Raw genomic sequence first — 17,379 nt, forward strand, 5'->3', positions numbered from 1 at the left:
GGCTCTAGCCATTTTGCCGCCTCAAGCACGGCGGCATGCCGTGGGGGCACTCTGCTGGTCGCCAGTCCCCCAGCTCCAGTGGCCCTCCCGCAGGCATGCCTGCAGATGCTCCACCGAAGCCGCAGGACCAGTGGACCCGCCACAGGCACGCCTGCAGGAGGTCCACTGGAGCCGCCTGCCGCCCTCCCGGCGACTGGCAGAGCACCCCCCACAGCATGCCGCCCCAAGCACTCGCTTGGCATGCTGGGCCTGGAGCCGCCCCTGATCCTTCCCCTGCCTCAAAATAGGGTTCTAACTTGTTTGTCAGAGGGACAGTGTGTGTCAGTCCTGGGCTAAAGTGAAGAGGAAGGTTTTTAAAGCAAGAGGGGTTTGCTCTCTGTAGGAGGCAAGAGATTCCCAGCTGGTTGCTACAGGGAGCCCCAGCTGTGAAGAGAGGAGGGGATGGAGAGAAGGCTAAGTTTAACAATGCAGAGCTGGCGGAGGAAGTGAATGTGAGATCTGATAAATAGGGGGCAGCTAGACCACAGAGGACTGAAAAGCAGGAGGGCATATTACCGTCAGAATTGCAGCTGGATGGTGAGCCAACCATGGGGAGAAGAAATGTCTCCATTTCCTGGATTCTGGTGGCAACATTTCAGATTCCCTGTGGGTTGGTGCATGTGCAGGTAAGAAGATCATTATGGAGAGGATTTTCCAAATGTGATTAGTGCATTTGGAAGCCTCGGCTTGAGAATGCCTCAAAGGAGCCTGAGGGTGCTCAGCACTTTCTGAAAACCAGGCACCTTTCAGGCATCTCAAGTGGGCTAGAGATTTTTCCGATTAAGCTCCCTTTCATTGCCAAAAGGGGCAACCCAGTTACAGGGTGGTGTCCTGGGCGATCTGGATTTGAAAGGAAGGTTTGCTTTTAACAAACTGTTCATTGTTGTCTTGTGCAATTTCAGAGTCCTGAATGTTTAGCCTCATGCAGACAGCAGGAATCGCTTCTGCCACCGGCTCCAGTATCATGTTTAATAAATGAGAGAGTATGCTAATAAACTGGCATGATGTAGTGCTAGAGGGGACGAGAATTAAGCCTGGCATACAGCACTCAGTAGTGGGTGGTGCTACATCTGGGATGAAATCCCAGCCCCATCGAAATCAATGGAAGTTTAGTCATAGACTTCAGTGGGGTCAGGATATCGCCCTGGTATGCAGTCAAAGCAGCGTGGCTGGCTGTTAAATCTGTGCCTTTGGTTCAGCCTCTTTTACCACTGTTGTGATACAAACACCTAATCTAAGAGGGGAGTGGTGGGCTAGGGGCTGGGCCTAACGATGGGGTATGGAAGTCCTGCCTTGACTGCAATGGGGCCAGGATTTTGCCTGGTGTTTTTAAAACCTTTATGCACTAAGGGCTTAATCCTGCAAGATGCAAGCAATTCCTGGGTATACTAAGTCCCCTCAGCACCCACTGAAGTTGATGCAAGTCCAGGGTACTTAGCACAGCTTGTTACATGGCATCTTGCAGGTTTGGGCTCTCAGCGCTTCTGCTAAGTGCAATAAGAGTTGATATTATTGAAGTAAACCTACTGGAACATCTCATGTGGACACTGCATTACAGAGCAATTACTCCCCCTAACACAACCTTTCTCTGTAGCCTTTCAGTGCTGATCTAGGATTTGATTCTGCAACACTGAAGCCAGTGGAAATTTTGCCATTTAGTTCAACAGAAGCAGGGCCCTAGGAGCTGCGTGGAAAGCCACTTCAATGGAATTATGCTGATTTACACCAGCTGACGATTGGGCCCCAGAATCTGAGGTGTCACTCGGACAGGCAGAGCCAGATAGTGACTTAGGATCTCTATCTATTTATGAGCTTTGTGAAACCCCTGCCCTGAAGAGGAAGTTATCTACAGCAAAAAGCAAACGTGGAGGGGAGTAGAAGGGGGACAAATCTGTTGCAGGAGATTTTGTCTGCTGGCTGCCAGAACAGCAGCTGTAAGCCTGATCAAAAGAAGGCAGAGCATTTTCATAGCAGACAGTCTGCCAAGATGGTAAGTACTTTGAACGATTATGCTGTCATCTTGTACTTTTGGGAAACAGGGAGATGAATGCACCTTACTAATTTGAGGCACATTAGTAAACATCTTCTATCTGTTTTATCTGGGGAGGGTGTTTTATTCTAGACACTCATCTTTGTAAATGTTTAAAATTTGGAATCTGAAACAGTTCATTTCTCCTGGAGAAAAAATCTCACCAGAAGCCCAAATTGAGGCTCTTTTGTTGCTGTTACTATTTAACAGTCCCTTAATACAACACCATCAAAAGAGATTTGGGAGGGCAAAAACCTCACTCCACCTCTATATGATGCTTAAATGCCCCAACCTGTATATATCCAGGTAGCCTAGTATTAGCCTATGGGTTGAAATCTGATAAGCAAAATTGAATAAGACTTTTGTTCTTTGTATTTTGTCACTTACTTTCAGCGACCAAAGTCCACCAAAGTCAAACAAAGCTGTTAACAAGTTGTGGTTCCTTATTGGGCTACGACTTCTGCTTTTCTTTTAAGAGTTCTGTTTGATTCCAGAGTGTACTCTTTTTTTTTATTATTATTATTATTATTATTTCATTTTTTGAAAATTAAACTTTGGGGCCACATCCTCAGCTTGTGTAAGTAGCTATAGATCGATTGACTTTAGTGCATCAGAGTCAGTGGTACAGAGAATTCCCTAATTTGAACAAAATGGGGTTTTTATTCCATGTGCTTTTTATGGCAAGTGGGAGGCTGTTCATGACAATATATAAAAGAGAAATGCTGTTGTCCAAACCCATCTTGTAACTGTCACCGGAAAAGAGAAGTGAAACATGTTAATTGCTGCTTTTGCAAGTTCTAGATGCTAAGGCATAATGTATCTGTAGGCGCATATAATGGGGCTGCAATTCTTTAAAGGGATCCTGCTGGCATCAGAAAACAGGCGGCAGAAAAGGATTTAATATGGGGAGTGGGATGGGCTAGATGGCACCTCACGGGGCTTTCCTATATCTGAGTTCTCTAATTCCACCAAGTGCACTCAGAATGGAAGGTTCGTTACGAAACGCTCTAGCCAGAAGCAGCAGCTGCTGGGATTGCTGCACTGGGCGGAGGGGGTAAAATGGGGTCTAGCCTGGGCATCCCCTCTCCCCAATACCCTATTCTAGACCCAGACTTGTGCAGGGGAGCTCCTCCCCACCCCCCCACGTTTTGGAGGGACTAAGACCCAGGTGTTGCCTTCCGAATGTGCAGCTGCAAAAGCTGCCACAGCAGGGACCTCTGGACATTCAGAGAACCTTCTACAGGTTTGACTGGACTTTCTTTGCTCTGTGCTGACTGGCTGCTTGCTCCAGGTCTCCCCCTGTGTCCCAGCAGGGGCTATGGAGTACCATTTAAAGTGGAGGGATACATTGCCCTTTCTTCCCCCTCCCGACTCTGCCTGAACCTCTTCTTTCCCTCTTAGGCACATCACTTACCCCACCATCAGCCTGCCCATCCCTGCCCCCAGGCCAATGAACCCCTACACCCACTTCCTCCCAGGAGCCTGCGCCCTTGGGGGACTCTCCCTACTGTCCCCTCCCAAAAGCCCCTGCCACCCCCACTCCACTCCTCTCCTTGCCTTACCCCTCCCTGCTGGCGATCCTTGCCCTCAGGTAACAGGTCCCTCCCTCTTCCAGTCCCATGCCCAGCACTACGAGGACCTGCATGGTTTCAGCAGCTGGCAGGGGAGGGCCAGGCATGCTGCACACTGCCTGCTGTGCATGCAGATTGGGACCTAGGTGCTGGTTGCAGCGTGCTCCCAGCTGTGACGTGCACAGTCACTCATTACGAGACCCCCCAGGCACACGGCTGTGCAGCCAAAACCCCAGCAGATTACATCTCTTGACTGGCAACCAGCATGAAAATAGAAAACTAAGGTGCAACCTTATTTTCCATGTACCTGCTTAAAAATGGTGAGGTCATAGCCTGGGCAGTGCCCCTCCCCCAGCTCTGTAGCCTATGCCTCACAATCTCTTCCCTTCAGCCTCACTCCGCACCTACCTGCTTACCCGCTTTTCATTTGGCCTGTCCCCCACATGACCCTTCCTTTCAATGTCCCCTTTCCTTTTTCTTTCCATTTAGGTGACCGCCTCCTAACTAAACCCACATCCCACACAATATAGTGGAACTAAGATGGTGTTTGCCACCATCACATGGGTCAGTCTATACCCTTTCCACGACCTGGTGTCTGTCTTGTCTATTTAGACTGTAAGCTCTTCAGGGCAGAGGCTGCCAATACTCTGTGTTTGTATGGTGCCTAGCTCAAAGGTGCCCAATTCTTGGTTGGTCTTTAGCCACTGCTGTAATAAACATGATTAAAAATAATAATAACCAGTCCCATAGATGGAATCACAGCTTTCCCTCCTGAGCATGTGTGGGCTGTTGTTTATTATCTGTGATTGTATACAATCTAAGAAGCCAACCCCAGTGCACAGGTTAGGGAAGAAGGACAAAATATACAGTGAAAATGTTAGACAATTTAGATTTGAAAAAGATCCACTATCCCCTCTAGCTTCTGTACTTTGACATTATTAGTTGGCTAATTTATTTGTAGGCACCATAATAGAAGTGGGTCTTGAGGAGAAATCTGAAGAATGAGAGGGTCATTTCCATGCAAATTAGCTACAGGGAATGCATTCCATGTGCAAAGACTGGGCCATGTCATCTTGGTATCTAGTAATGTCACCAAAGCTCCACAACAAGATGGCTGTTCTGTACACTTGTCATTTCCACAACTCCATAAAGTACAACTGCAGTAGCCTGGTTTTCTGTGCATAACAGGCTTTATATAAATGTTGCCATAGTACGTAATTCAGTTTCTTATTTTTTTCCTCTGTACATATATTTCTGTTTTGCAGATTGGAAAAAATGCTTTTAAAAAATCCCTGCTGTTAAATGAGTATTCCTATGTGAAATTAAACGCAAATGACCAAAAATGCATCAAAGCGGTAGGTATTCAAACACACCGTGGTGAGTGAATGAGAACTGAGAATACATAGCATTGTATCAAGATCACTGGGAAAAAATAGCAATTTATTAATAATATTTTTATTATATGGGTGGAGCCTGTTTGCAGCAAAGTCAGTGGCCAAAATCATCATTGACTTAACTGGGGCCCTGATCGGCCCCATAGCGGGTGACAATATAGAGACCAGTCCTGCAGCCTTTGCTTGTGAGAGTAACGCCCACTCGTGAAAGCAGTGCCATGTACTTCATTGGTGCTCAGATCCAACAGTGACAGGAGGCAAATAGATAAATAGACAAATTTAGTGGACCACATCTCCAGCTGGTGTATATCAGCACAGCTTCACTGAAGTCAATGGAGCCCTGTCAATTTACCCACCACCTGAGGATCAGGGCCACTGACTTCAGTGAAATTACTGTGGATTTACCCTTTAAAATGCCCCATGTAACACAGAAGGTGAAATTCATCTGCAAGACCGATGAACCATTTGGATACTATTTTAAGGGATTAAGTGATTCATTGAGCCTTGTGTGTGTATGTGTCTTAGAATCATAGTCCAGTTCCCTGCACTCATGGCAAAACTAAGTATTATTTAGAGTGGGGTGAATGTACTGGGGTGAATATTCCCCCTGATTTAGCCACCAAATAACAATCCATTAGAATTATTTTATCCATCCAAGCTTGCTCCCAGCACTCTGGCACAGGGGTGCTAAGCACAGGTTGTCTTCTATGTGGATTTCTTCCCTTGCAAACCCATATTACAATATAACCCATGCCATTAACATTCATTCAGGGAAATCCTCACCCTGTTGAAATCAATGGGAATTTTGCAACTGACATCACTGAGAGTGGGAATGGACTGTGAGTCACACCATTTCTTAATTAGATGATCCATCTATAATCTGTTAATGTTACAGGCCAGAATGCTCATTCTAGGTGGGTTTGTTTTATACAGAGGTTCACTCTTCAACTGATGGTAGTGTTGCAAACATTAGAGAGTATCAGAGAGGTAGCCATGTTAGTCTGGATCTGTAAAAGCAGCAAAGAGTCCTGTGGCACCTTATAGACTAACAGACTTATGGGAGCATGAGCTTTCGTGGGTGAATACCCACTTCGTCAGATGCACTGGAGAATTTACACAAAAATTAAAACCAAACAGAGATTTACACTATAAGTGGTATTTTAGCTGTTTTCTTAGAGTGTTTAAAATCTAATTGTGCTAATTTCTATTATTTACAATTATTTTTGTTTGTTCACATTTACACCTTGGGCTTATCAGGCATTTTCAAATGAATAGGAAAGGAAGGTCCACACCCTGGAGGTTTTAGAGCCCAGAGGTGTTGAGTGCAAACATTCCCAGCTCCTAAGAGTTGCAAGAAGTACTCTCTAGAGTTGAAATCAGTGGGAGTTAGTTAGGTGCCTAAACACCTTTGAGGGTTTGGGCATGACTAGATAAAAATGATCCTAATATTTATAATTATTGCTCCATTGCTTGATCTCCTTAATATAGGAAAGTCATATAGAGGTCACTATTATGTTGTAAGTTTCATAATGAGTGCATGGACTGTACCTGTATATAAGTAAGTTCAGCAGACATTCTGGTTGTGAAAGACACAGAAAAAGGGAAACACCAAGCTGTTAGACCAAAATGAAAGCATGAAGAGGAACACTATTGATCTCATGGACTAATGGTTTGCTAAGTTCCACTTTCCAAAGTGACATTTGAGGTATAGAACTCTAAAAACAAACAATGGCCTGAAACCAAAAAATGGCTTTATGTTTCTGATTTGTATTTATATTTATATTTCTGACTTCTGCAAAACTGCCTGCTTGTCTTTTTCCCAAGTTTGTAAATATACTAATTATGGTTATGACTCGGTATTTCAGGCTGCGTTACAGATGAATATCTGCTATTCCTGTGTTAAAGAAAAATGAAACATGTCAAATAAAGTTTGGTTAAAGAAAAGATTTTTGGTGTATAGGTATAAAATAAAATTTAAAAAGTAAAATCAGCCCCAAGCTCAGAGTCCTTGGTCTGAATAACGTATCTGGTGCAGATGAACTGTTTGATAGTAGCTGAAAGCAGAGTTAACATTCAGGTACTTGTTTGTAAAGTGATAGGTACCCGTTACAGTATTAATGGCTCTTGGAAGGCTTTTCAGCTATGACAAACCATCTCTAACATGAACTCTCTTCTGGTTCCAGTTCATACGAGTGATTTCAATAGTTGGGTTTGTTGTCCTGATGGCTATTTACATCATAAAACCAGTCAACATAGATTTTCCAAAGGACAAAGAAACCATTATCAGCAGTTACCAGCAGATGAAGGAGCAAGGACTTTTTGAAGAGATCTTGGAAGACAAGATGATTAATGAAGACAATGTCAATAGATGTAATGATTCATGCAAGTAAGCCAGATCTGATGGTTTGGAGAGAGAGAGAGAGAGAGTTAATTAACTGATAGAAAAATAGTCATAATGTTAACAACCTCAAAAGGAGGCAGATAGCAAAGCAACATACTGTAACGGTTTATAAAGCACCACTAATTTGGGAAGATAATTAAACTTTCTGATTACACATCTCATGGGATTACAGAAACCAGAGCCAACAAACACTCTCTGGTCATCTTGCTCAGCCCTTGGGGTTCTAATTTAGAATTGTCCATTACCACAGACAGAGAAGAATATTCTTCAATGTCCTGCATGGATGACTTTCAGTTCACGAATGTTTGCCTCATGATATGTAATTGCCATTGCAGTTTTGAACTTGTGGAAAGTATTCCTTATGACATGCCTTATGAGACAAATAGCACCACTGTGAAACCCTTGTACCAAGCATGGATGGGTCTCCTCAACATGGCACAGGAAAGAATTCATGTGGCTTCTTACTACTGGTCTCTCACAGGAGAAGATATACATGTAAATGACTCATCTTCTGAAGAGGTAAGAGAAAAACAGGAATAAGCTCACATATGATCCATGGAGCAGTGCACCTATCCAGTCTGGCTCCAGGACCCTCCATTGCCACAGTTTACCCTCATCTCATACCATCCTCTTGGCCTTCAGAGCTTGACATGACAGAGGTGGCTTAGCCCTCTAGCCAAATCACAAGAAAGCCACGCTGTCCAGGATACCAGAGTCCAACCAAACACAAAACCAAAAGAGTCTTCCACTCTGATCTTCCTTTCCAAGAGTCTCTCTTCTCTTCCAAAGCTTCCCTTGTCCTGGGCTCAGCTCTTCCCTTTCCTGGCCTCTATTCAGTCTTCATGTGCCTGCCCTTGTTTGCAGGGATCACTGCTTCACATCACTAGGTGGCAGTGTAGAGGAAACCCTTGCTCACCCTCTTCTATGGGTTTCCAGCCTTCAGAACCTGACACAACAGGGCTTTCCACTATCTCGGCTGCCCTGCCGCTCCTTCCAATGTCCCCTTTCTGTTCTATCTGCCATCCCAGTACTTCTCTCTCTCTCCCTGTAACCCACAAGCTGCTCTTAGCCCTTCCTCCTTCCTATGACCTGCCTGTCACATGATTTTGCTCATTTCCTCCACTTGGGAGAAGAGACAGGTGTGGTAGAGGTGCAGCTGAGCCCCTACCTTCTTAAAGGGCCAGCTCACCCTGTTATAATCCCTACTACTTTAATCCTCAAATAAAAATGATTCAGAAAATCAATTCGATGTATCAGCAGCCAATAGTTTGTGTTGCTGTTTGTATTTCATCTTTGAACTGTAGAAATATTTCAGTTCTAATGTTTTCTGTGTTTGGCTGTAATGACCTTACAGCAAATTATATTAATTGATAGGAAGCAAAGTTGTATTTATAAATTGAATCAAGGTCTTTACTTTGTGTCTTTAGTCCATCTCTAGCTAAAACTCACTTAAAGAGTAAACATTCCCATCCTTGTATTGTGTGTTTCCTTCAAATGAAGTACCTGTTTTTAGAAGGTCCTTGCTGTTCATTGTCACAGTGCAGCATAATGAGAGGTGCATTATATGCAGGGTGAAGATATTCTGAAGAAGTTTGAAAGTTTACTTATGGAAAATGTCTCAGTGTATATTGCAACAAGCCTGCCAACTTTAGCTGTAAATTCAACTGATCTTAAGGTTTTGAAGAAAAAAGGTAACTGTATATAATTCACAAGGCCTCTACAGTTCTGCTTGTTGTAAACACGGACCCAAGTAAATAATGTTGTAAACAAAGATCCAAGGATCCAATCCAGCTCATGTTTAATTTGCAATCAATGAGAATACTCACATGCTTAAAGTTAAGCATGAGTTTAAGGGCTTTGCTGGGTTGGGTCCTTTGTGAATATTGATATACATTTAAGGTACTTTTCTGAAAGTTAAGTTTTAGTTAATATACATATATTATACAAATATTAGAAATCCATACATGTTCTGGTCATCACAAGACTGATACAGATTGCACTCCATTTTCATGTTAATATTAAAATTAAAAACTGTGTTGGGAATTACTTTAGCTAAAACATGTTTGTTTCCCTCCGCTTACTCAATATCTTTCCTTAGGGGCTCATGTAAGAAGGGTCAATTTTGGACATTTGACAAAAGGTGTGCTGCATTCCAAATTCTGGATTGTAGACATGAAACACATGTATATTGGCAGTGCAAATATGGACTGGAGGTCATTTTCTCAGGTCAGATGTGCTTTATACTGCTAAACATAAACTCACCTCAATACACATGGTAGAGATGGGATAAATTTCAGAGCTGTGTGAGAAATTATTGTTCACATATTTGATTATAGTTCTCCATGCAAACACATGACAGTAATATAAAATATGGGCACATCAGGAAAACAATGTGGGGTGAAGAAAGCCTTTGAGGTGTAAGAGCTGGTTTTGACATACGTTTACTCTCTCTGCAGGTGAAAGAAGTTGGCACAGTGATATACAACTGCAGCTGCTTAGCCAATGATCTGTGGAAAACGTTCAGAACATACTGGGATCTTGGGCATGCTAATGCCACCGTTCCCTTTCCATGGCCGAGCAATTACTCCACCAAAATTAACAAGTATAGGCCTCTGGACCTGCAGTTTAATGGAACCTTGACAACAGCCTATTTTTCTGTAAGCAGATTTAAAATTAAAATATTTTTTGGTAAACTGTGGCAAACTATTTGCTGGAAATGTCATATTCTGTATTTTTCTCTTTACTTGGGCTCATTTACGCTCTACTCAGGTTGAGTAGCAACTTATTCCACAATTCAGTGGAATACTGAATTCCCTCCATTCAGTGGGGCTACTCATGGAATAAGGTCCTACGCAACGTGAGTAAGGGATATAGAACCAGGCCTTGTATCTTCAGATGAAAACATAGGGACAGATCCCGCCATAGGTCACTCACATTTTGTAGTAACCTACTGCTCAGGTCTTCCCATTCATTTGAAAGAGACTACTTTAGGATTAATGCATTACTCAGTGTGAATAAGAGTGGCAAAATCTGGCCTGTAGTAAATAGTGTGTTGCAATTCTAGCCCATGATGGTTTTTAAACATTCTTTTACTACCTTATAATGGCTAGTAGATTTGAAATACAGAATTACTGACCTATTCTACAGGGTTTCTTCCTTATTATATTAGCTAGCTGGTGGGCACATTGATTATATTCTGGGATTTGGGGTCCAGTTTTCGAACCTAAAAATTGTTTACACAGTTCCTGAACCTGTAAATGAATACAGCTTGGGAAATTCTGTATGTTTAATCAAAACTGAGTAGAGGTTAATATAATTCAATCAATTAAAGTTTGTTGAAAGAAAATTTAAATAGTAGGACAGGAACAGAGAAATGTACGATGATCATCAGACTTCGTTTCCCTTCTTTACAGGCCTCTCCTCCTGCATTTTGTCCAAAGGGTCGTACTCACGACCTCATTTCTATTATTGACGTTATAAATGATGCAGAAGAATATGTGTATATCTCAGTCATGGAGTATTTTCCTACAACTCGCTTCAGACACCCAGCAAAGTAAGAGATTAAACCTGGATCAAGCAGTCAACTGTTTTCATAACTAAATGTCCTTTGCTTTTGCAGAAATTTGTTCTTACCAAAAATGCAGCATTTCCCCCCCACTAGAAATATTAATACTATTTTTTTAACCCATGGAGTGAACTGAGTCTTTGGACATTCTGCAGTTGTTATGCCATTGCAAAGTGTGTGTAAAACACTACCCTTCTGTTTTGGTAGCATTTTACACTGCCTTTGCTTTCACTCCATAACTTCATGAAAATGTATGTAGGGCTAGAAGGGAGCTCAAGAAGTCATGAAGTCCAGCCCCCTGTGCTTAGGTAAGGCCAACTAAACATAGCCCCTCCCTGACAGGTGTTTATTCAACCTGTTCTTAAAATCTTTCAGTCACAGGGATTCCTCAATCTCCTGTGGAAGCCTAGTTGTGCTTAACTACACTTACTGTTAGAAAGTTTACTGGAGTAAATACCTACATAGGCTGAAGAATCAGGCCCTTTCCTCCAAACTTTACTCAAGGCAAAAGAATAGCAGTTACAAAAACCTAGGGAGATATGTTCGGGGTAAAATTTTCAAAAGAAAATGTTGCTCCTCCTGGTATCTCTCAATGGTCTCTGGTCTCCTCTGCTTCCTCCCATTATGGTTGTGGTATTAGATGAAGCTTTTTTACCTTTTCATCCTACTTTACAAGTACTTCTATGGGCATTCAGACTCTTCACCAAGGCTGTGAACGCCTGCAGAAGGAGCTATGAAAGAAGGGAAGTAGCAGGCACTATATGGTCAGCTAGTGCTCTGTGGACCACCATCACATTCTCTCTAGGTTTAGAATTATATAGACTCTAAACATAAGCTTCACTCTGAGTAATACAGAAATCTGTGGAGTCAGGTGTTTTTAAAAAAGCCTCAAAAACCCTCAGCTGCACTTGAATTAGGAAGTTGATATGCAGCCAACCTCTCTGAGTATTTTAAATTATATCTGTATCTAGCACTTCTGGGTTATCTAATCACTAAAAAAAGTCTGATAGAGATCATATGTAATTACATATGTATGTGTTGCTTCAAGTCTCCTGTGAGGAACATACTGGCCCTATGTATGCATCTATCAACGGTCATATCATTGTACATGTGCTCAGAAATGATCATTGTTCCATAATGAATGCATGACAGTGTGTATTACCTGCAGCTCTAGGCATCTATAGAGAGAGATGGGTTATAGAGTCATAGAAATGTAGGGCTGAAAGGGATCTTGAGAGGTCATCTAGTTCAGTCCCCCGCACTGAAGCAGGACCAAATAAACCTGGACTATTTTTGACAGGTGTTTGTCTAACTTATTCTTAAAACCATTAACTATGGGAGTCCACAACCTCCCTTAGAAGCCTGTTTCAGTGCTTAACTATCCTTTTATTTAGAAAGTTTTTCCTAATATCAAAGTATTATCCAGTCACTCACAGAGCAGCTGCCACCTGATGGATAATTTTGCAAATCAGACCATTCAGAGGAAATTCTGTTCGATGTCATATATTTGATTTTCTATATTTCTCTTCTCCCATTCTTTTTCACTAAGAATATTTGTATGAAAACAGGCTCTTTTTCCCCTTAGGAGTCCATTTATTAATGTGCATTCTCCATTTGAAGCCTTAATCCCCCGTTTATGTTCTCTACGTTCTCTCCTGATCTGATGCAAATGGAAGTTTGAGGGTCCCGGGAATGCAGGATTGAGCCCTTGCACATCTCCACAGCAACCAGCTGTAATGTTACAAACTGTGGCTGATTGGTTCAGGTTAGGCAGAAAGAAGCAGCCGAGGCAGCTAAACTCAGAAGGAGCGAAGCTTCTATTTTCATAACCAGGGGTTAAGTAATTGAAAACGGGTAAAACAATGGAGAATAGTCCCTAAACAGAATGCTTTTCCAAGACTTCCAAATATATTATGGCTCATGGACCTAATTCTGAAAACACGAGTAGCTCTGTTGCTTTCAGTGTGATGACTATGTGTGTGTTTGTGTGTGTGAGAAAGAGAGGGAGAGGGAGAGAGGGTCTGAGGAAACAAAGTCCTAGGTCTTTGTTTTATTGGTTAATAATTCCCTTTGGAAGCACTCAGACATCTCCCAGTGGCAGGGGAATAGGTTAAGGAAACGAACCCACCACAGCCTTGCTGGGGAACCTTGGGCAAGTTTCTGTGTCTCAGTTTCCCCATCAGTATAATGGGGCTAATAATGTTCCCCTTCCTGTGTAAAGTGCTTTATAATCTAGGGAGTGAAAGTGCTACACAGGTATTAAGATTTAGTAATTATGGGCCATATTTTGCCATCCATGGAAGCTGTCACCAGCCTTCCCCCACAGCGTGGCTCGTACAAGTGCTGGTAAGAACAGTAGTCCCTTCACTCAGAGCAGGGTCTTTACTCCTTTGTGGTTTTACAGCATACTAATGGGGGCAGCAGGGATGGAGAGAAGATGGTGCCATGCCTTTTCCTCCATCTGCACTGGCTGATGGAGTGGGACCAGTGTATAGAGTGGGAACAGCCTATGTGCACATGACATATCCAGGAGACGTTCTGCAAAATGACTCCTGGTTTATCCCCAGGGCTCCCCATTGCCTTTGACTCCAGGTAGTACCTTCAAGGAATGATCCAGCTCTACATTATTATTGCTATGCTTATTTTGTTATCAGTATGCTGGGAGGTATTTCTTGTCTCAATTTTCTTTGAATGTATTTTTCTGTTCATTTACTTCATTCCTATAGATACTGGCCAGACATTGACAATGCTCTGAGACGTGTGGCATTCAACCGTAATGTACAAATCAGGCTTTTGATCAGCTGCTGGCTCCACACTGACCCGTCCATGTTCCATTATTTGCAGTCACTTCATGCTCTCAGTGATCCACATACTAACATCACCATCGATGTGGTAAGATAAGAGAACTCTTTTGACATAAGGGACCATTCTTTAAAACAGGCAGCTTTCAAGCAGGCACCACAACTACTTGTGTGTATAAATGTACAACTGCATACACAAATGCAAGCGCATACAAATTTGATTACAGACCTTGCAGCAATAGCCCTTTGAAATTTGGGCCTAGGCGATGTTATTCAACATTATTCTTAACTGAACCCAGCAACCACTTCCACCAGCACTGGTTTGATTTCAGCAGCTTTCTTGAACATATTATTAGGGTGGAAGACCAGTGAATTATGAAGCATATTTTCCAAGGAAGGCCACTATACGGATAGTGATTACGTAGTTGCCAAAAGCTTTGGTGGTGCAATGCGATTGCCAGTGATAGATGTAAATTGAATATACAGCCAGACCATCTTAAGGACCTAGCTAATGACGGAGCCAGCTGGCACTTGATCTGCAAGGATTCTACATCCCTGTGGGATTGGTCATGATGATGATGATGATGATGATGATATTCTTCTAGGAAGCAATGGTTGTACTTATTTCAAGCCAGTTTACAATATTAGTGCACATGCAAAGAAATCTACAAAGAGGATAGCTGACTCATTGCAATCATTGGGGTAATTTAATTGATAATCTCTACTTCACAGCCTCTAACAACTTTCACAGCATCATCTTTCTGGCATAGCATGGTTAAGAAATTACACTTTGTCTGATTAGTAGCACCACTCACACTTTTATGAATGGGACTGCTTACTAGTGACCTCCCTGCAAATACACCAATGTGGTTACTAGGGTGAAAGCCCTGGCTGTGGGGCGCTCCCAGGTTGGTGCAGGTGGATGGATAGAGGAGAATAACAGAATCAAGACAGATGGATTTTTAGCAGGGAAGATAACAAACAATGGCTTGAAATGTAATTTTTAATTAAAGTAAAAAAATTGTAAGGCACTGTTGCTCTTTGCAATACCAGCCTCTATTTGGTATTCAACTGTACAGTAATGCTCAACAATCAATGATGAATGTAGAATAGTAAGACTATTAAACAGCTGTCTACAACTGTATTTAGCTGTCTTTACTGTAATGTGATAGCTCTTTCACAGATGGAACATTGTGAAGTACACATTATTCTTATCTGATCACACTGTCTTACCCAGTTTTGCTCACAGTGGAGTCACCTGTTTGTCCAAGTTAGTTTTCTTGACTAATAGCAAAATCTGTTTTATAAACCATCTAAAGCCAGAGCTTTTGAAAATATTGTTCTGTTCTATTCTGTTCTATATAGACTTTTATTTGAAAACAAAGGAAGTTTGCAGCATCCAATAATATAATCTACGCTTCACTCCAGTAATTCTATGTATGCTTTGTATTTATTTTCCATCCAGAAAATTTTCATTGTTCCAGTTCTGAATCACACAAACATCCCTTTCGGAAGAGTGAACCACAACAAATATATGGTCACTGATAAAGTGGCGTATATTGGTAAGCGTCCTATTTTGAATATGTATAGTTTCAGACATGATCAGAACTACAGGGTTGGAACAGAGCTGAAATGGCATTGGGTGTCGTGTCAAATTTAGCTAAATTTACCATGAAGGGTGCAGAAACATATAGTGGTAGCTTTAGCAAAATATTTGCACTGGATGAAAGAGTAAAGACATGATGAGAGAAAATAATATAGGGCAAATTCAACAAGAGATTATTTTATTGGATTGTGAACCATTAAGAATGAAGTACACAGCCTTGAATGAGCGGAGATTAGTATTATTGTCAAGCATGCTCAGTAATCTCATAAATTGTGTGTTTAGATTCATGCAATGACACTTAGTATTCCAGGGAAAAAAACATTCTTTTGCTTTAACAAAAGCTTAATGTGAGGAATCCATTGACCAGTTGTTTGTTAAGCAGAATTTCAGAAGTGGAGTGGAGGATACAGGGGCCTCACACACTAAATTTTTAACTACCATGTTGGTATTGATGTCTCATTCTCATATTAGAATCCTAGATGAGAGTAAGTGATGGAAGAGGTTACCAAGTTCACCCCTCTGTCAGTGTGTGTTTGTGTCCTATTGAATTATCTTCAGAAGATAGAGGTGCAGTTAGTTACAATGAGAATTTATTTTCTACCCAAAGCACCTCTTGGAATGAATGAGAGATTTGTCTGAGTGAGACCACTTGCCACAGAAACCCTGCGTACTAAAATTTGGATTTATTCAGTGTTCAATGCTTTGCGTTATGGTAGCTGTTGTCAGAGCATCAGAATTCACATTCAGCTAGATCCCAAGTATAGAACAGAGCGGTTGTAGGTGTTGTATTTAGCTAGACCCTGTTTTCTTGTAACAAGGAAAGTTCAGCTGCATACCTTATTTTCATTTAGTCTTTTTCTTCTGATGGTTTAAAAGCTTTGCAAAGATTGCATTGTCACTGAGGCAGCTAAGGCACTGCCGCACAGAAAACCGAGACAGAGAGAGAGAGTGCAAAGTGAAATAAATTTACTAGATATGGACCTGAACCAAAATATCAGACCTGGAGTCACCCCTCCGCCCCATACCTGAATCCAAACTTTGTGTCTTGCTCCTATTTCTATAATGGGTACGTTCAGTGCATCTGTGCCACAACCTCCATTGTATTAGACTCCTAAAGAGCCTCCAGTTGACACTTAAAGTTGCTTGTCTGTATTGGAGCCCTCAAATGAGAAACAGCTGGCCTGATTTTTAAAGATACTGATGACTTGCAGCTCCCATTGAGTTTAATGGCATTTGTGGTTGTACCACATTTCTGAAAATCAGTCCACTTATATTTAGGTGCCTTAAATATGTATTGAAGAGTCTAACATTAGGCCCCAGGCTTGAAATTTCATCCAACGTCACGTCTCCCATTTGCCCCTCTGCCCAACAAAATATTTGAAATAAAATTGTTCTTCCTTGTTAACCATCAATGTTTCTATTCTGTAGGGACTTCCAATTGGTCAAAAGATTACTTTAGTAATACAGCTGGAGTTGGGCTGATTGTCAACCAGACTTCAACAGATCCTCAAAGAAAGAAGCTAGTTATACAGGAACAATTAAAAAATCTTTTTGAACGAGACTGGAATTCCAAATATTCAGTAAATATGGAAGATCTACATGGGCAGAAAGACTGTGCCTGGGAAGAGGGATTAAGTTACTTATAAAGTTCAACATTTTTCTTTCTATTTGAAATGTAATAGACACAAAATACATAGTTTATTTTTTATTATTTGTCAAAGAAATAATTTTCTACTGGTATGGCCAGGGCCGGCTCCAGGCCCCAGTGCACCAAGCGCGTGCTTGGGGCGGCATGCCACGGGGGACGCTCTGGCGGTTGCCGGGAGGGCAGCAGGCAGGTCTGGTGGACCTCCCACAGGCGTCCCTGCGGAGGGTCTGCTGGTCCCACGGCTCCGGTGGAGCATTCGCAGGGATGCCTGTGGGAGGTCCACCGGAGCCGCGGGACCGGCGAGCGGCAGAGCACCTCCCGCAGC

The 17,379-nt window shown here is 42.2% G+C and overlaps 1 protein-coding gene across 1 annotated transcript; it reads left to right on the forward strand.

Moving 5' to 3' along the window:
* Positions 1-1,962: 1,962 nt before the first annotated feature.
* Positions 1,963-17,145, forward strand: PLD4 (phospholipase D family member 4). Its single transcript, XM_032768795.2, has 11 exons — positions 1,963-2,029; positions 4,905-4,993; positions 7,210-7,419; positions 7,770-7,953; positions 9,005-9,125; positions 9,533-9,660; positions 9,891-10,091; positions 10,848-10,987; positions 13,726-13,891; positions 15,266-15,362; positions 16,835-17,145. Exons 1-11 carry the CDS (start codon positions 2,027-2,029, stop codon positions 17,050-17,052), a joined length of 1,557 nt encoding a protein of 518 aa, XP_032624686.1. The 5' UTR covers positions 1,963-2,026; the 3' UTR covers positions 17,053-17,145.
* The last annotated feature ends 234 nt before the right edge of the window (positions 17,146-17,379 follow it).

This window comes from Chelonoidis abingdonii, chromosome 4, assembly GCF_003597395.2.
Source record: "Chelonoidis abingdonii isolate Lonesome George chromosome 4, CheloAbing_2.0, whole genome shotgun sequence".
Lineage (NCBI taxonomy): Eukaryota > Metazoa > Chordata > Testudines > Testudinidae > Chelonoidis > Chelonoidis abingdonii.

Coding starts and splice junctions, on each gene's coding strand:
- PLD4 (XM_032768795.2), top strand. Junction 7,954..9,004: donor ATGACTCATCTTCTGAAGAG/GTAAGAGAAAAA, acceptor CATTATATGCAG/GGTGAAGATATTCTGAAGAA. Junction 9,126..9,532: donor TAAGGTTTTGAAGAAAAAAG/GTAACTGTATAT, acceptor ATCTTTCCTTAG/GGGCTCATGTAAGAAGGGTC.